Genomic DNA, 20,505 nt, shown 5'->3' on the forward strand with positions numbered 1-20,505 from the left:
CCCCCTCCCTCCAAATTTCATCTCTAAGCAGAAAACTTGTGCTCTTCTGAGAAATAATGAGAATTTTAAATTAGGACTACATTCAATTCAATGGTATATAGTCATTGTCTTTTTCCATCCATTTTCTGTGTGGATGAATTTTCTTGCCTTTAGAGTCAGATAATCAGCTCTGAAAAGATCATCAGTCAAAAGAGAAGTCTTTTGCTCACCTTCACAGGTAAAGAGCAAACACCAATGGAGTGACTATTAAATAAAGAGGATGAGTAATTTAGTTTATAGTCATCTGAAAGGATTGATTGTTTCTCATTGATTCATGACTGGCCTTGAAGGCAAAGTGGCAGTCACGGTTGTATCTTTATTGTCTGGCAAATTAGAAAGACGAAGGGGAATTTTGTAAATACACTTGCAGAGTAGGAAGGCTGCATTTATTATCTTGTCTTTTGCTACAGAGATTTGGGTCAACACCTCTAGTGAATTTAAACGTAGTTTTTTGGGGTTTTGTTTTTTATTTTTTGTGTTTTAACTTAGTACTTAAAGAATGAGACCTAGAATTACCTGTGCTCTAGAGTTTCTATAACATAACTTGGAGCAGTGATTTGAAGTCAACATCCTAACAGCAGCATAAGTAATGGTTATTCCTTGAGTTAAGACAGATAGACTTCTGGAGATGTAGAAAAGTCTTTTACCTCAAAGGACAAGGATTTGTATAAATCTCTTATGTGTATGTGTGGGGGTTTTAGGACCTCCATATAAGGGTAGCTGATGACTAACTCAGGGAATGGAGTTCTTGTTTTAAAACATTATGACCTAAGGTTGTAAATGCTGCTGAAGATATGAAAGGTGTTAGTCTGTTCTTGCACTGCTATAAAGAAATACCTATAAAGAAAAGAGATTTAATTGGCTCATAGTTCTGCAGGCTGTACAGGAAGCATGGTGGCATCAGCTTCTGGGGAGGCCTCAGGAAACTTAGAATCATGGCGGAAGACTATGGGGAAGCTGGCACGTCTTACATGGCCAGAGCAGGAGGAAGAGGGTGGGATGCTACATACTTTGAAACAACCAGATCTTGTGAGAACTCTTATCACGAGAACAACACCAAAGGGGGAAATCTACCCCCATGATCCAGTCATCTCCCACCAGGCCCCACCTCCAACACTAGGGATTACAATTTGACATGAGATTTGGGTGGGGATACACATCCAAACTATATCTGCTCCTATTCATTTTACCTCTTTAAACGCCATTTCTCTAGTTGAAACTTTATTAATCTATCCTGGTTTACTTCAGTAGCATCATTCATCTATTCTTTGTTCATTCATTTATAAACATTTATTGTTCAGATAGTACCTGCCTTGTGCTGGGCAGAGCTATAAAAGACAGTCTCTTTCCTCATGGAGCTCCCAGACTGATTGGCAATAGCAGTAAGATGGACACCCACATAGATGGGGAGTCAGAAGGGGTTTCTGGAGAAGGTAATAACAGATATGAATTATAAGAGACAGTCAGGAATCTTCCAGATGAAGAAGTAGGGAGAGAGTATTCCAAGTAGAAGAAACCGCTTGTGAGAAGGTGTTTTGAAAGAAGAACCCATAGGAGACGGGTAATACTTCAGTTGAATGAATGAAGATCTATATCAGGATATTACTGCTCTTCATCTCTGTATTATTTGGAAACTTGTTTTTTAAGCCAGAGAAGGAATATGATTCTTTTTAATGCACAAGCTTAAATTCTGCTTAAAATGTTAATATATTTCATTCTCAATGTATGACTGATAAAATGGACTCTTCAAAAAGAATCCGTACCACTGAAAATATTCAAATAGAACTAGATTATTCAGAATTGCTATTTTAGGGGACATCTGAAGATCCTGCTTTTTTCCTCTAGCTCTAACCCTTTCTTCCATGCTGTAACCATACTCTTTGAGAAATTGGTTTGCATATATTATTCTCTATTGCCTTACTGCATATTAGTTTAACATAACACAAGAAAGGTGTAAATCATACATATACATCCCAAAGATTTTTTTTTAATTTTTTTTTTTTTGAGACAGAGTCTCGCTCTGTCATCCAGGCTGGAGTGCAGTGGCTCGATCTTGGCTCACTGCAAGCTCTGCCTCCCGGGTTCATGCCATTCTCCTGCCTCAGCCTCCCGAGTAGCTGGTACTACAGGCACCCGTCACCACGCCCGGCCAATTTTTTTGAGTTTTTAGTAGAGACGGGGTTTCACCATGTTAGCCAGGATGGTCTCGATCTGCTGACCTCGTGATCCGCCCGCCTGGGCCTCCCAAAGTGCTGGGATTACAGGTGTGAGCCACTGTGCCCAGGCAAAGAATTTTTTAAAAGCAAACACATCTGTGTAAACGCCCCCAAGATAAGAAAAATGAACATTATCAGAACTCTAAAATCCCCTGTTGTGTCCCTTCCAGTCACTACTTCCAACCCCTTATCAGTTGTTACTCCTCCCAACTCCCCGTCAAAAGTGACTTCTTCCTCCAGCCTGGGTGACATAGTGAAACCCTGTCTCTACAAATACAAAAAAATTAGCCAGGTGTGGTGGTGAGCACCTGTAGTCCCAGCTACTCAGGAGGCAGAGGTAGGAGGATTGCTTGAGCCAGAGAGGTGGAGGTTGCAGTGAGCCGTGATTGTGCCACTGCACTCCAGCCTGGGTAACAGAGTGAGACCTTATCACAGAATTAAAAAAAAAAAAGTTAATTCATCCTGATGTCTGTCACCATCAATCACTTTAGCCTGTTTTTAAACTTTACATAAATAAAATCATACAGTGTCTTCTCTTAGGTCAGGTTTCTTTGGTTTCATTCATTATGATGTTTTTGAGATTCATTCATGCTATTTCAAATAGCAATAGTTCATTCTCATTACTGTATAATTTTTTTTTTTTTTTTGAGACAGGGTCTCACTCTGTTGTCCAGGCTGGAGTGCAGTGGTACAATCTTGACTTACTGCAACCTCCACCTCATTGCATTTTGATTTCTGCCCTTATTGCTCTGCTGAAACTGCTCTTACCAAGATAAATCTGACATGTTTTATCCTCATGTTACTTGTCTGTTTTGCAGTATTGATTATCTTAATTACTCCCTCCTTGAAACTTCCTGTTCCTTTAGATACTGTGATACCAGCCTTCCCTGTCTTTCTCCTACCACTGTAGTCTCTTCTCCTCAATTTACTTCTCAGCTCTTTGTTCTCTCTCCATCCCTTAAATGGAAGTGTTCCCCAAGTGTCCCCGTTTATTTTCACTCTAATACATACTCCTTGGGTGATTTTTAAATCTTCTTTAACGGGTTCATTTACCACCTACATGAGGAAGGTGCCCAAATGTATATCTGGCCCAAATTTCTTTTCTGAGTGCCAGACCTGCTTATACAGCTTTCTATTGAAATATTCCACTTGGATTTCCAAAGATACTTTAAAAATATACCTATTTAAGTATATTACAATTTATTCATTCAATTGTTGATGTACATGTAGGTTATTTCTTGTTGTTGCTATTTTTTTCTCCTTTATAACATTTGTTCCTTTTCGTGCATTTCCTGTTTTAGTGAATAGTGCCACATCCACCCAGTTGCCCAAGCCAGCAACTTGAGAATTATTCTTTACCACTATATCTTACCAACCCTCATCATGAGCCCATCCTTCCCCTACATCCCATTTACTTAGTCACAAATCCTAATAGCTTTAACTCCTACTTTTTTCCCTCTGTCCCATAGACTTTATCCCATCAGACCCTTTTGATCAATATCAGTACCATTTATTGAATACTGGCTGTGTGCTTTTAGTATACATCAAATAATTTAACCCACAATAACTCTGTGAGGATGGTAGTTTTATCCCAATTATACATATGAGAAAATTGAGGCTCAGAAACACTGTTATATAAGGTTACACAGCTGCTAAATGGTAGAGAGGGTGAGGCAGGATTGGAATTCAAGACTGTCTGACTTCAAAGCCTGTTCCCTTAACCATTATACTCTGCTGGACCACAGTTATTCTCAACAACAGCGTCTTTTCTGGTCACCCTGGCTACAGTCATGCTTTCTCTAGTTGATGTCACTCCTTTATTTTAAATCCTTCGATGGCTCCCGCTTGCTAAGAACTTGATAAAGTCTAAGTTCTTAGCATGGAATACTCTCCCTCCATGTCTGGTCCTTACTGTTCTTTTCAGTTTTACATCTCTCCTCTTTGCCTTTGTGCTCTAGCTATGCTGAACCACATGCAGCAACTCAGGTGTATTGCAGTCACTTTTATACTTTTGTGCCTTTCTGATTACTTCGTTTTCTTCTTTGCCTGGCTAACTCATTTGTCCTTCAAGACTCCATTTAGATCCCCCAGACATTCTATTAAGAAACATTTCCTAACTGACTTCTAAACCATTTCGGTGCATGTCCTCTGTGCTCTCAGAATACCCTATGCTCTATCACAGCACTAGCACATATTTTTTATCATTGTAATTATCACACCTCCTCGAACAAACTGATTGTTCTGTTTTTGTCTCCTGATTAGAATGACAGCTCCCTAAGGACCAGTGCTAGTTTTTAATCCTTTTTTTTTTTTTGTAACCACAGTGCTTAGCACATGGAAGCATTCCTCAAATATTTGTTGGCTAACTAAAATGCTGGGAACTAAACAATTTAAATTGAGCATAAAAGTACCTGTTCTTGTACACATTGATTTTTATTATCTCCAGAAGATTTTGTTTTTGATTTTGATTTGGAGGTGTAGATAATTGAAGCAATAACAATTTGTTCTACATGGTAGCTTATACCCTGGAGTCTTTATATGATTGACACACAACTGCGTTTGCCTTCCCTATGTCAAGTTAGTAGAAATTCTAGCACAGACTCAGAATGGCTCATAGAATCCCTGGAAGGAACTTGGCAGCTTCAGCTTACCTAAGGAGATTCTCTTAAAATAATGGAGAACGTGAGTCTTCTATGGTAAGAAATATCTACTCCAGAGTGGTAAAAAGTGGTAGTAGTTCTGGATTGCGTGGTATAAACCAAGGTTCTCAGAGGTTTCATGAAACTCAGTTGGTGCTTTTAAAGTCTTCCTTTGCCTTTGAAAATACAGCAACTTTTTAAAAACCTTCTTTAGTGTAAATGAAAGACTAAGGAGAAAACGCCCAAGTCACCCCTTTCTGACAGGGCTGAAACAAGCATGTGCTTATTTTTATTCCTTAGAGCAATTTAATCATATGTGGCATTTATTATATATATTAATTTTCTGGTTTAATTGTGGTGGGAGTATAAAAGAAAACTAGTCCCCACTCTTACGTTTATTGTCTGTTGTAATAATTATATAATAGTCAAAGTAGTATATAATCAGTTTTAAAAATGTGGTGTTCAAGCCCATTCCTTCAATAGGGCAAATGGGATAGTCACCATATGCTCTACCCTTGTTGGTAGAGGGTGAGGAGTGGACACCTTACTCCTTTTTTCTAAATACCACTGTCTCTGGGTGCGGTGGCTGACACCTGTAATCTCAGCACTTTGGGAGGTCGAGGTGGGCAGATCACTTGAGTCCAGGAGTTCGAGACCAGCCTGGCCAACATGGTGAAACCCCATCTCTACTAACAATACAAAAAAATTAGCCAGGCATGGTGGTGGTCGCCTGTAATCCCAGCTACTCAGGAGGCTGAGGCAGGAGAATCGCTGGAACCCAGGAGGCGGAGGTTGCAGAGAACTAAGATTGCGTCACTAAACTCCAGCCTGGGCCACAGAGCGAGACCCTATCTAAATAAATAAATAAAATGCCACTGAAATTCAATTTTAAATCTTTTGGACAAGGGAAGGGGAGGGATTAGGAAGAGGCAAGAGAGGGGCTCCTGAGGTGCTAGTAATGTTATAATTCTTATATGTTCACTTTGATATTTTATTGATCTTTATACTTATGTTTTATGTACTTTTCGACATGTATCTTATATTCCATGAAAGTGTTTTAAACAATTCTAGAAATTTAGAAATTTCTGTCTTTAAGCATTTCTCAAAGGGACCTATGAAAGATGTTAATGGTGAGGTTCTTTTCTAGTGCCGTTATTTTCCATTGTCTACCATGGGTCGAGGAGCCCTAGCCTGGTGGTGTGCAGATTCTAAGTGGAATGGGAGAACAGTGAAGGACAAGATCGGCGTGAGCAAGAGTAGTTCGGGAAAACAAAATAGTTATTCATTCAGTAAACGTTAACTGGGCACAAGCCATGTACTGAATACTGTGCTGATATAGAAAACTTTGGCCAGGCATAGGGGCTCATGCCTATAACCCCAGCACTTTGGGAGGCTGAGCCGGGCAGATCACCTGAGGTCGGGAGTTGGAGACCAGCCTGACCAACATGGAGAAACCCCGTCTCTACTAAAAATACAAAAATTAGCTGGGCATGGTGGCATCCACCTGTAATCCCAGCTACTCAGGAGGCGGAGACAGGAGAATCACTTGTACCCGGGAGGCGGAGGTTGCAGTGGCCTGAAATTGAGATTGTGCCATTGCACTCCAGCCTGGGCGACAAGAGTGAAACTCTTGTCTCAAAAAAAAAAAAAAAAAAAAAGTTTAAGACCAGCCTAGCCAACATGTTTGGCAAAACCCCATCTCTACTACAAAATACAAAAATTAGCTGGGCGTGGCAGCGGGCGCCTGTAATCCCAGCTACTTGGGAGGCTGAGTCAGGAGAATTGCTTGACCATGAGGCGGAGGTTGCAGTGAGCTGAGATTGTGCCAATGCACTCTAGCCAGGGCAACAGAGTGAGACTCCTTCTCAAAAAAAAAGAAAAAGAAAAAACCTGAAGGAGACTAAAGGTCAGGGTTGGAGGGGGAAAATAAAATGTGGATGCTGTCAATTAATTCTGGTTGTAGCTATCTACTAGTCTTTATAGAATAATATAAATAACCAATGCTTACTTAGCATTTGCTGTTTACTAATATATTTACATGTATTAACTCATTTTATCTTCACAGTAACACTATGAAGTAGGCTGTACTACCAATGTCTCATTTTATAGATGAGGAAACTGAGGTACAGATGTCCTAAAGTCACTCAGCCAGGAAGTAGTGGAGCTAATATTCAACCCAAATGTCGGGGTCCCTTTTTGTCTGCTCAAAATCACTGTGCTTTGTGAAATTAATGCAAAGACTATCAAAGGAAATGCAGGTTGGTCTGGAGGCACTATTTGAAGGTAGTCAGTGATCTTGCTTCCAGTACTCTGTTGTTGATGTGTTTCGGAGCTCTGTGTGAATGCCTTTTCTCCTTTTTACAGACATGGCTGGATTCCGCCAAAGAAATAAAAAAGCAGGTTCGTGGTAAGTGGATATAGCTCTTTTTATAGTTCTTTCTTTCTTTTAGTAGGTCAGAGGATTTCCAACCATTTCTGGCTGTGAGTCAGTCACTTTAGAATCCTGACTACTGCAGATTGCTTTGAAATCGAGATAAAGCCTTCTCCTGGAAGGAGGAGATTCCATAATAGAAAAATATAGCAGAGGTGGATACTATTGAGATGTAGGTCAGATTTTGTTGATTTTTTTTACAACTGGGCCAAGTTGGGGAAGATAGGAAGAGTTGAGAGTAACAGAAGGTGGAAAAGAACAAAGATGAGAAAAGAAAAAGGATTTGGGAGTCAGTTCTCAAAATGGTAGTGACTGAAGCCGCAGTTGCCTACTAGGAGTTTGCTGCCGTATCCTGTTTGTTTTAAATTGTTCTGAACTATTGCATTATAAATTTTATGTTTTCCTCTTCATGGTTGTTTTCATCCCTTTTAACAGTCCTCTTCCAAACTGCAGTATAAAGGACTGTGGAAGAAAAAAAGAATGGAAGGACAAGAATTGCTTGCCACTGACCCTTCTGACATTGTGTCTTTTCTCCTAGCTCTAACTCTAGTGTATAGTCCCGCTTTACACTCTGATCAGACTGGTGTCCTGGGATAAATATTTCTGGGTTGAAAAAAGTATAGATTAGTATTTTGCAGTCCCAGGCCCAATGGCTAATTAAGACTACCTGTCCTTTTAGTTTAGTTTTGAAGAAACTTCCAGGAAATGAAATAGCTGCCATTTATCATGATTAGTAAGTTTCAACACTCACCTGAAAACAAACTTTACTTTTCATTTGTTTCTTAGAAGAAAACACTTTTGTTATGGTGAAATGTTTTTCTTTAGACCCTGTTTGTAATTGTTTGGTTTTCTTAACGGAAGAAACAAAATACTCTTTTGGACTGATAACTCTCTGTATTTGCTTTCTACCTATAAAAGCTTGTTTTAAAATGCAAGTCAGAGCAAACAAATATTCAGAATATTTGAGACACCACAAGAAAAATATAACTCCTTGCCCCTTTCAATGAAAATACTTTTAATATAAAATATTAGGAACATATGATTATACAAGAAGATTCTTTAGGAGAAAAAGTTAACAGAATTTATGACGAGTAAAAAAGAATATCTAGAAGATTATCTTCCTGGGTATTTAAAAAAAAATCTTGCTAAGAAAAAGAACCTTAATATTTTTCAGGTAAAAAAAATTACACCATCCTGGCCAACATGGTGAAACCCCGTCTCTACTAAAAATACAAAAATTAGCTAGGCGTGGTGGCGCATGCCTATAATCCCAGCTACGCAGGAGGCTGAGGCAGGAGAATTGCTTGAATCAGGAGTCGGAGGTTGCAGTGAGCCGAGATCGTGCCACTGCACTCCAGCCTGGCGACAGAGCAAGACTCCATCTCAAAAAAAAAAAAAAAAAAAAAAAATTACAGAATAATAAAAATGCTTTCTTCAACATGGGGGAAAAAAACAAAAACACCGTGTACCTTACAAAACCTTTAATAGAGAATCAAATTGTAAACATTTTTTTAAGCCAAAGGGAAGAATGACATTTATTGCAAAGGTGGGGGGTTTTTAAAGTTTGTTTTGTTTTGTTTTGTTTTTTGTTTGTTTGTTTTGAGACGGAGTTTCGCTCTTGTTGCCCAGGCTGGAGTACAATGGTGTGATTTCGGCTCACTGCAACCTCCACCTCCCAGGTTCAAATGATTCTCCTGCCTCAGCCTCCCAAGTAGCTGGGATTACAGGCATGTGCCAGCATACCTGGCTAATTTTATATTATTTTTAGTAGAGACAGGGTTTCGCCATGTTGGCCAGTATGATTTGGAACCCCTGACCTCAGGTGATCCACCCCCCTTGGCCTCCCAAAGTGTTGGGATTACAGGCGTGAGCCACCGCGCCCAGCCCTTAAGTTTTTTTTTTTTTTTTTAATCACGCAAGTAATATATACCCATTGTAAGAAATTTAAACATTATAGGAAATTATCATGAAGAAGGTAAGAGTCCTCTAAATCCTCTCCTCTGCATATAATCACTGTTAAACTGATACAATTGCAATATTTTTTTCTAGGCATATATAAATTTTGCATTTTAAAAATACAAGTATATGGCTGGTTGCGGTGGCTCATGCCTGTAATCCCAGCACTTTGGGAGGCCGAGGCAGGTGGATCACCTGAGGTCAGGAGTTTTAGAGCAGCCTGGCCAACATGGTGAAACCCCGTCTCTACTTAAAATACAAAAATTAGCTGGGCATGGTGGCAGGCTCCTGTAATCCCAGCTACTGGGGAGTCTGAGGCAGGAGAATCGTTTGAACCTGGGAGGTGGAGGTTGCAGTGAGCTGAGATCACGCCATTGCACTCCAACCTGGGGGACAAGAGTGAGACTTCTTGTGAAAAAAAAATAATAAAATAAATAAATAAAAATTACAAGTATGTTATACATAGTTTTTAAATTTAATTTTTAAAATAGATGTTGTAAATATGTGGTATAAAATAGAAAGATACATATGAGTATAGTACGAGATAAATCTCCCTTCTCTCCTTGTCCTAGTCATGCAGTTTTTGTTCCTGGAAGCAACCATGGTAACGTGTTCTTTCCAGGGATGGTCTGAGTGTAATAATATATGATATATATTTTAAATATGTATATGTATTTTTAGAGATGGGGTTTCACTCTGCCACCCAGGCTGGAGTGGAGTGGCACAATCGTAGCTCATTGCAGCCTTGAACTCCTGGACTTGGGAAAGCCTCCCTTCTCAGTCTCCAAAGTGCTGGGATTACAGGTGTAACCCACCACGCCTGGCTGGTCTGAATGTATATAGACACACACTTGAATGTGTGTTTTAATATAAATATGCAACCAATCTTTTTTGTTTAACATAATTTGGAGTGCTATTCATATCTATCTATCTATCTATATATTTATATTTATATTTTATATTTATATATATTTATATTTTATATTTATATATTTATATTTTATATTTATATATATAGATTTATATTTTATATTTATATAAATATATATATATTTATTTCATCTCTTAATTTTAGGCCAGGCACAATGGCTTATGCCTGTAATCCCAGCACTTTGGGACACTGAGGTGGGAGTATCGCATGAGCCCAGGAGTTTGAGACCAGCCTGGACAATACAGGGAGACCCCATCTCTACCAAAAATCTGAAAATTAGCTGAGTGTTGTGTTTTTGTTTTTTTGTTTTTTTGTTTTTTTTTGAGACGGAGTCTCGCTCTGTCACCCAGGCTGGAGTGCAGTGGCGCGATCTCGGCTCACTGCAAGCTCCACCTCCCGGGTTCACGCCATTCTCCTGCCTCAGCCTCTCCGAGTAGCTGGGACCACAGGCGCCCGCCACCACGCCCGGCTAATTTTTTGTATTTTTAGTAGAGACGGGGTTTCACCATGGTCTCGATCTCCTGACCTCGTGATCCGCCCGTCTCGGCCTCCCAAAGTGCTGGGATTACAAGCGTGAGCCACCGCGCCCGGCCTTAGCTGAGTGTTGTGGTACATGCCTGTAGACCCAGCATTTCTCAGAGTATCTCTGTCATTAAGTGAGGCATGATAGGCATGCGCCACTGCGCACAGCCTTGTTTATGCAGTTCTAATCCTTTGTAAATCAAACTATTATATTAAGTCGGGCAAAAAATGAGATCCTCTAGCTCAAATCCTTAAGTGATATCTAAGCAACTTTCTTCTTTTTAAAAAATTGTTTTATCCACCAAGCATGAAAATATTTAAAGATGTATTAATAGAAAAAGAGAAATGTAGGCTGGGCGCAGTGGCTCATGCCTGTAATCCCAGCACTTTGGGAGGCTGAGGCAGGCGGATCGCCTGAGGTCGAGAGTTTGAGACCAGCCTGACCAACATGGAGAAACCCCGTCTCTACTAAAAATACAAAATTAGCCAGGCGTGGTGGTGCATGTCTATTATCCCAGCTCCTCAGGAGACTGAGACAGAAGAATCGCTTGAACCTGGGAGGCGGAGGTTGTGGTGAGCCGAGATCACTCTACTGCACTCCAGCCTGGGCAACCAGGGCAAGACTCCGTCTCAAAAAGAAAAAGAGAAATGTTTGAATATTTTGAGGTACTTCCAACAATTAGAAACTTAGGTATAAACGTAAAATTATTTTGTGTTTATTTTTATAGGTGTCCCTTGGAATTTTACATTTAATGTAAAGTTTTATCCACCTGACCCAGCACAGTTAACAGAAGACATAACAAGGTAAATAAGTAATAAATATGTAATTTATCATATAGTAATGTGTATGATGAGATAGTAATTCTTACCACCATAAGCTCTGCTAATTCCCTATTCAGAACTGAAGAAAAATAATGATATTAAGTAGCCTAAGATTGAAAGTTTCTCATCACTTGAAGGCAGGCATACAAATAAGTGAATCTAAAAGCCTTAAGTATCTGTGACCTGTATCACAAGTATCAGAAAATTGGCAGGGGAACTGGCCTTGCTTATCATGGATATTATGCCAAGCTGTGGGCAGGGCTCCTACCAGCACCCTCCAAAAGGGCAGGACACAAATACAGTGGTAAAATGGCTCTACTGTTTTTTGTTTTGTTTTGTTTTTTGGGGTCTCTTTTCATATTCCTTTCCCACCATGTTCCTTCTTTTTGTTGTTGTTTTTTGTTTTTTGAGATGGAGTCTCGCTCTTGTCGCCCAGTCTGGAGTGCAGTGGCGTGATCCCGGCTCACTGCAACCTCAGCCTCCTAGGTTCGAGCGATTCTTTTGCCTCAGCCTCCCGAGTAGCTGGGATTACGGATGTGCGCCACCACGCCCTGCTAATTTTTTTTTTTTTTTTTTTTTTTTTTTTTTTTTTAATAAAGGCGAGTTTTCGCCATGTTGGCCAGGCTGGTCTCGAACTCCTAACCTCAGGTGATCCGCCCGCCTCGGCCTCCCAAAGTGCTGGTATTACAGGCTTGAGCCACTGCACCCGGCCCCACCATCTTCCTTCTTATAGGTATCAAAAATCTGAAAGTCTAAGTGTTATTATTATTTCTTCTTATCTCCCTTTTAAAATGTTTGATGAAGTACTTGATCCCCTGAACTGAATCTTCCTTGGAGCCCACCTAATTTATGAAATCTTGTACTCTTTAGAAACAGCCTACTGATGTCTTTAAGAAAATGGCTTTTATTGGATTCTATAAAAATATTAACTAAAAAAGAAAGTGGAAAATCAATATATTATAAAAAGTACTACTGTGCATATTTATATTCATGGCATCTTGCATAGGGTCTTATCCATAGGAGATGCTTGTCAAATGTTTGTTAAACTGTTGGTTGTTGAGTAACTGCTTTCTATTTCTGATTTTGCTGCTAACTATCTGATTCCAGGCACATTTATAGTCTTTAGGCCTAGACAGTTTCCATATCTCTCAAATAAGAGAATAGACTAACCTCTTTAAAAATCTGATAATATTAAGTTCTATACAAAGTCAATACCATTTTTTCCTTATTATTTGTAGTCTAGTCATCCTCAGTACATTCTTGAAGTTGAGATGCCGGATTTCTGCCTTAAAAAATTCCTTTGGTTATTTCTTTTTCACAGTAATATTTGTCTTTTGGAATTGCTACTTAATCGTCTTTCTTCGTCTAGGCTTATGTATAAAACAAAACATATTTCTAAAAATCTTTGCTAATTATTTACATTTTAGAGGAGTTTAAAATTTTTGTGCCTTGTTTGGCAGTGTTCTGATATTTAAAAAATATATATGTTGTGACTAATAGCAAAATGTTATTTAAGATCTTAGAAGCAAAGATATGATTCTAATTAATTTAGGAATTGTCAATTTAGTAATGCTTTCCTGTTTGGTAAAACAGTCTGAATTGGTCAACTCAGTCACTTAGAACACGTGGTAAGGAAGTCAGGGCCATAGGTGCGAACGTTACACTGATGGAGAGAAAAGTGTCTGAACGTGGTAAGGCACTCAGTTGGTTTGTTGAACTGAACTGTTTTAACTGCAAACTGTGCAGTTCCCAACAGTTTAGCACACAGATGGGATTAGTCTTACAAGGTGGCTAATAGCATGTAGAAGGCTGCATGCAACTTAACTCATCTTGGAGAGAAAATACACCAGAATATTTATATCCTAGTGAAAATGTTAATGATGTCATCTTTGTGTATGAAGGACTATATCTGCACACTTGGCATAGCAGTGTGGTAGAAAAGAAAGAGCCTGGTTTTGGAGCCAGTCTTTTTTACTACCTGACACCGAGCCCGCTAAGCTTCTGAGCTGCTTCCTCATCTATGATCTGGCAATGATACCCACCTCACAAGTGTGTGTGTGTGTGTGTGTGTGTGTGTGTGTGTGTGTGTGAAGATTAGGTGAGATGATTTATATATCTGTGGTACTTAGTATACTTAAAAAAAAAATTAGTTTCATTACTTCCTTTAGACTTTTCTAAACTTTCCTCTTTCTAAACATGTGTCCAATATAGTTACAGTATTTTTTTAAGTTTTAATATGTAAAAATTTCAAACACACAGAGAGAAATAATAGTGCAATGAACTACCATATACCCACTACCTAGATTGAACAGTTATTAGTATTATCTCATATTTACTTAATCGCTTTCTTTTCTTCTGTCTCCTTATTTTTTCTCTCTCTCCTTTTTTCTTTCTCCCCTTTTCTCCTTTTTCTCTCTCTATATTTTGTTGTTGTTGCTGACATAACACTTTTTCTCTTTTGGCTGTAGATATTATTTATGTCTTCAGCTTCGGCAGGACATAGTTGCAGGACGCCTGCCCTGTTCCTTTGCAACCTTAGCATTATTAGGTTCTTACACCATCCAGTCTGAACTGGGAGACTACGACCCAGAACTCCATGGCGTGGATTATGTTAGTGATTTTAAACTTGCCCCGAATCAGACCAAGGAACTTGAAGAGAAGGTCATGGAACTGCATAAGTCATACAGGTGAATATGTCTCCAGGGTTTGTTCGGTGTTTGTTTTGGCAATTAGTTTAAACACTTAACATGTTATTGGTTCAGTGTTTGCCTAAGAGGGATCATGGTGCCATAGAAAGAGTCATGTGAACTCAGTTTCCTCCACTGTTTGACTTTGGGCAGGTTACTTAACCTCTCTTAATCTAAGCTTTCTCCTCAGAGTAATGGGCATTGCATTGTAGGATGAAAACTAAATGAGGGAATATATGTAAAGCACTTAGCACAGTGGCTGGCTCAGTGCTCAGCAAATGGCAGCTATTATTATTTTTGTTTCCTTACCTTTTATTTTTTATCAGATTTAAAGCTCATTATGCTGCATTAGGTACCTTGAGATCCTTAGAGCAGGGGTTTTTAATTTGAGATCTTTATACATGGATAGATTTCAGAGGGCCCATGAAACTCTTGGAAGTATTTTTAAAAGTCTTTATTAAATTCACTGACTATACTGCTTTTATATATGAAAATGATTGGTAATGTTGGGAGTTATCAAGTGATCAAGAGCAAGAGTTTACAGTCAGTCTGAGCTGGGTTGAAATCTTGACCTTGGTTCCAACCTTGTGACCTTAGGTCTTTCAATTATAACTTCTCTGAGCCTCAGGTTTCTTATATTTCTGATGGAGATAATCACCTCAGAGAAACTAGGGGACTGCTAGGTTTAGAAAAGGTATTGTGGGCCGAGCGCGATGGCTCATACCTGAAATCCTAGCACTTTGGGAGGCCGAGGCAGGAGGATCACTTGAACCCAAGTGTTTGGGACCAGCCTGGGCAACATAGCAAGACCTCATCTCTACAAATAATTTAAAAATTAGCCAGGCATGATGGAGAACACCTGTGGCAAGTAGCTGAGGTGGAAGCATAGCCTGGGAGGTCAAGGCTGCAGTGAGCTGAGATCACACCATTGAAAGGTAATGTGTATAAAATACTGAATACAATGTCACAATGTCTTTCACATGGTAAAAAATTCAATAAATATTAGCTAATATTAAAATGCCAGAATAATTTGTGTTTCTTCCTCTGCATACATTCATTGTTACTTGAGTGACTTGCTATAGCTTAGTTCTGTAAACTGCCTTAGCATATTAATGTGAAAGTCTGACCTTGGCCTTGAATTAGTACCCTAAGTTATGTTAGCATGAGTTAGGTTTCAAAGCTCCAAAGGATCACACTGCTCAAAGAGAAATCCAAAGAGTGGTGTCGGTAGGCTTGCCATGATAGTAAAAAGTATTCTTTCCAGCCATTGTGCCATCTTGTTCTCCTTGGGGTAGTTGGAATAGGTTTGCATGGATTGGGATGCTTCAAATGAGAGAGCTGTAACTTAAAGTGTCTCAATTCTAGGTGCATTATTGCCCCTGTAGGTTCAGGTACCTCAGTCATGAGGACCACACTAAGGACTTTAAAGTCTACAACCTACATAGCAGTAGTCTTATAGGAGTTACCCATCTCTCTTGGGGTCACACTATTTCCAAAGAGAACTGCACGTTTGCTTTTTAAGTTTGGACTTATTCTAGTACCAATGTCTGGAATCACTAAATACACCACTTTCAACTTGTTGATAATTATAACTTAAGCATGTTACATTGTCTTTGAATACATTTTTATTGTTTTTATTTTTTATTTTTATTTTTGAGACGGAATCTCAGTCTGTTGGCAAGGCTGGAGTGCCGTGACGTGATATTGGCTCACCGCAGCCTCCACCTCCTGGATTCAAGCAATTCTCTGCCTCAGCCTCCGGAGTAGCTGGGATTACAGGCACCCACTACCACGCCTGGCTAATTTTTTGTATTTTTAGTAGAGACGGGGTTTCACCATCTTGGCCAGGCTAGTCTTGAACTTCTGCCCTCGTGATCCACCTGCCTCGGCCTCCAGAAGTGCTGGGATTGCAGCACTTTTATTTATATTCTGGTTATGATTTTCAGCATTTACATATATAAAAATATATGGACATATAAAAAATATATGCATATATACATAGAAAAGCAAGTACTGGAAAGAAACAAAATAATTTGATTAATTAGAATGTCAATACTGTAGGGAAATATTTTTATTATCTAATAATTTAAAAATATTTTTATTAGTTATAACCTTTGGGCAATCAGTAAAATAGTAAAAGAAAATATTTTACTGCTGCCATAGAGCTGAACCGCAGAAAATGATGATGTCAGATTATGATTGGTGCTTGAAATCTGTCTCTGATTTTTTTTTTTAAAGAGAGATGGAGTGTCACTCTTGCCCAGAGTGGAGTGCAGTGGTGTGATCATAGCTCGCTGTAGCCTCAATCTCCTAGGTTCAAATGATCATCTCACCTCAGCCTTCTGAGTAGCTAGGACTATAGGTGTTTGCTACCATGCCCAGCTAATTTTTAAATTTTTTTGTAGAGATGGTAGTCTCACCGTGTTGTCCAGGCTGGTCTCAAACTTCCAGCCTCAAGACTCCTAAGGTGCTAGGACTACAGGCATGAGCCTCTGCACCCGGCCTGATGAGTGTTTTAATGGTTATCTGATCATAATAGAATCTCAGGTTTGAGAGGACTTATAGTCTCTCATCCAATGCTTGATTCTCCTTTATAGAATTGTTACATAATCATCATAATAAGTAGCCAGTTATTGTGCATCTATTATCATGTGCCAGATACTATGATAAGCACTTTATGTACAACATCACGTTTAATCTTTATAACCACCCTTTGAGTTAGGACAACGGTTCTCAAAGGGTGGTCTATAGACCCTGGAGATCTTCAAGATTCTTTCAAGGGGTCCATGAAGTCAAAATTATTTTTGTAATAATGCTAAGATGTTATTTGCCTTTTTCACTGTGTTGAAATGGGTGGGGCACAAATCAAGGCAGTTGCAGCAAACTGTACTAAGAGTCATTATATTGTTCTCCAGCATGCACTTGCAGTTAAAGAGAAAGCCAGCTTACCTTAGAATTTTCCTAATGAAGCAACAAAAAGTATTAGTTTTATTAAGTCTTGAATACATTTCTATTTAATATTCTGTGTGATTAGATGGGAAGTACACACAAAGCATTTCTGCTGCATACTGAAGCACAACAGTCGTCTCAAGGAAAAGCACTTGTGCAATTGAGTTGTGAGCTGAATTGGCCATCTTTTTTTTTTTTTTTTTTTTTTGAGATGGAGGCTCGCTCTGTTGCCCAGGCTGGAGTGCAGTGGGGCGATCTCGGCTCACTGCAAGCTCCGTCTCCCAGGGTCACATCATTCTCCTGCCTCACCCTCCCGACTAGCTGGGACTACAAGCGCCAGCCACCATGCCCGGCTAATTTTTTGTATATTTAGTAGAGACGGGGTTTCACCATGTTAGCCAGGATGGTCTCAATCTCCTGACCTCGTGATCCGCCCGCCTCAGCCTCCCAAAGTGCTGGGATTACAGGCGTGAGCCACCACGCCCGGTGGCCATCTTTTCTATAAAACACCATGTTTTCTTGAAAAAATGACAAACTATGATTATTCAGACTCGCTTATTTGACACACATTTTCTCAAAAATGAAATGAGCTAGTACTTGTTAGGAAAGCAACTGATAGTATTTGTTGCTAGTGACAAAATTCAGGCTTTCCGGTAAAAATTAGAATTTTGGTAAACTTTTATATATCCCTATGATCTTGACACTTTTAAAGACTTCTGCTAAGGTCGGTGGTGATTTTAATGAATGTGACTTTTTTATACACATTGTATCAAGATTTGGAAGATTTTCATAACTTAGTGAATAAGTATTTTTCAGATTAGAAATGCACAGTGTTAAAAAAATCATGCACAGGTAAAAGATCCGTTCAAAATGCAAGATAGACCAATGGATTTTAATGTAACAGTACAAAAAGTTCATTGATAAGTTTCTACATTTCACATTGAAAATTATCTTTAAGAAACTGCCATTGATAAGTTTTAGTGTAATACCAGAAAAGAATATTTTAGACCAGGCGCAGTGGCTCATGCCTGTAATCCCAGCACTTTGGGAGGCGGAGGCATGCGAATCACAAGGTCAGGAGTTCGAGACCAGCCTGGCCAATATGGCGAAACCCCGTCTGTACTAAAAATACAAAAATTAGCCAGGCATGGTGGTGGGCACCTGTAATCCCAGCTACTTGGGAGGCTGAGGCAGGAGAATCGCTTGAACCTGAGAGGCGGTGGTTGCAGTGAGCCAAGACCGTGCCATTGCACTACAGCCTGGGTGACAAGAGCAAGACTCCGTCTCACAAAAAAAAAAAAAAAAAAAAAAAAAAAGAATATTTTAAATTCATAGTCACCCCTTTTCAAACTACATCTCTGTGTGAGATCAGATTTCTTCACATACTGCCAAATCAATATATTGCAACAGATTGAATGCAGAAGCAGTTGGGAGAATTCAGCTGTCTTCTATGCCAGACATTGAAGAGGTTTGTAAATATGTAAAGCAAAGTTACCTTTTCATCACTTTTTCAGAAAATATTGGTATTTTTCAGAAATTATGTTATTTATGTTAAAAAGTAATGGGATTACTATTATTTTATTTTATTTTATTTTGAAATGGAGTTTCACTCTTGTCGCCCAGGCCGGAGTGCAATCGTGTGATCTTGGCTCACTGCAATCTCCACCTCCTGGGTTCAAGTGATTCTCGTGCCTCAGCCCCCCTGAGCAGCTGGGATTACAAGCGCCTGCCACTGCACTTGGCTAATTTTTGTATTTTTAGCAGAGACAGGGTTTCACCATGTTGGCCAGGCTAGTCCTGAACTCCTGACCTCAGGTGATCTGCCTGCCTCGGCCTGCTAAAGTGCTGGCATTACAGATGTGAGCCACCATGCTTGGCTGGATTACTGTTACTTTTTAGAAATGTAATAAACATTTTAAATTTTCCTTAGTTAAAACAATTTTAATATAGTGAATACTAATAGCTATAAGCCACATAAAGAAAAGCTCTTAGCCAGGCACAGTGGCTCATGCCTGTAATCCCAGCACTTTGGGAGGCCAGGGTGGCCAGATCACCTGAGGTCGGGAGTTCGAGACCAGCCTGACCAACATGGAGAAACCCCGTCTCTACTAAAAATACAAAATCAGCCAGGCATGGGGGCACATGCCTATAATCCCAGCTCCTCAGGAGGCTGAGGCAGGAGAATCACTTGAACCCGGGAGGCAGAGGTTGTGGTGAGCCGAGATCATGCCATTGCACTCCAGCCTGGGCAACAAAAGCAAAACTCCGTCTCAAAAAAAAAAAAAAAAAAAAGCTCTTTAGGGTCCTCAATAATTTTTACAATAATTTTTAAGAGAATAAAGAGGTCCTGAGATCAAAAAAGTTTGAGAACCACTGAGTTGGGGCAGTAGGGCACCATAGTTGAAAGCTTGGGCTCTGGAGTCAGCCTTTCTTTAAATTCAGAATCCATTCCTTGTTAACTGTGTGCCTCTTGGTAAGTTACTTAAGCTCTCTAAGCTTCAGTTTTTTCATCTGAAAAATAAGGGCAATAATGTAAATTTCCTAATTGTTAAATCAGAAAATTTATATAAAGTGATTAGTACAATGACAGTATATAGTGAGAGTTCAAATATCTGCTAGGATAATAATAATTATTGGCTGGGCACAGTGGCTCACACCTGTAATCTCAGCACTTTGGGAGGCCAAGGCAGGTGGATCAGAAAATCGAGACCATCCTAGCCAACATGGTGAAACCCCATCTCTAATAAAAATACAAAAATTAGCTGGGCATGGTGGCGTGCACCTGTAGTCCCAGCTACTCTGGAGGCTGAGGCAGGAGAATTGCTTGAATCCAGGAGGCGGAGGTTGCAGTGAGCCGAGATCACAACACTGCACTCTAGCCTGGGTGACAAAGCGAGACTCCATCTAAAAAAAAAATAAAGGCTGGGCATGGTGGCTCACACCTGTAATCCCAGCACTTTGGGAGGCTGAGGCAGGTGGATCACGAGGTCAGGAGTTCAAGACCAGCCTGGCCAAGATGGTGAAACCCCGTCTCTACTAAAAATACAAAAAATTAGCCGGGCTTGGTGGCACGCACCTATAATCCCAGCTACTCCGGAGGCTGAGGCAGAGAATTGCTTAAACCTGGAGGGGTGGAGGTTGCAGTGAGCTGAGATCGCACCACTGCACTCCAGCCTGGGCGACAGAGCGAGACTCCGTCTCAAAAAGTAAATAAATAAAAAAAATAAATAAAAAAAATTCTTATCCTCACTTCACAAGTGATGAATGTATGTGTCTTGGTTTGGAGAACTAGTTTTAACCTCTATCAGAATGT

The 20,505-nt window shown here is 39.7% G+C and overlaps 1 protein-coding gene across 5 annotated transcripts in view; it reads left to right on the plus strand.

Moving 5' to 3' along the window:
* The window catches only part of EPB41 (erythrocyte membrane protein band 4.1), a 227,662-nt gene that overhangs the window by 119,059 nt on the left and 88,098 nt on the right, over positions 1-20,505 (plus strand). For all 5 annotated transcript variants that reach the window (XM_032759550.2, XM_058444377.1, XM_032759535.2 and 2 more), the window contains 3 exons: positions 7,259-7,301; positions 11,463-11,538; positions 14,025-14,243. In XM_032759550.2, the coding sequence (XP_032615441.1) occupies positions 7,259-7,301; positions 11,463-11,538; positions 14,025-14,243 (338 nt within the window). The remainder of the gene's footprint in view (positions 1-7,258; positions 7,302-11,462; positions 11,539-14,024; positions 14,244-20,505) is intronic.

This window comes from Hylobates moloch, unplaced genomic scaffold (genome assembly GCF_009828535.3).
Source record: "Hylobates moloch isolate HMO894 unplaced genomic scaffold, HMol_V3 SCAFFOLD_9, whole genome shotgun sequence".
Lineage (NCBI taxonomy): Eukaryota > Metazoa > Chordata > Mammalia > Primates > Hylobatidae > Hylobates > Hylobates moloch.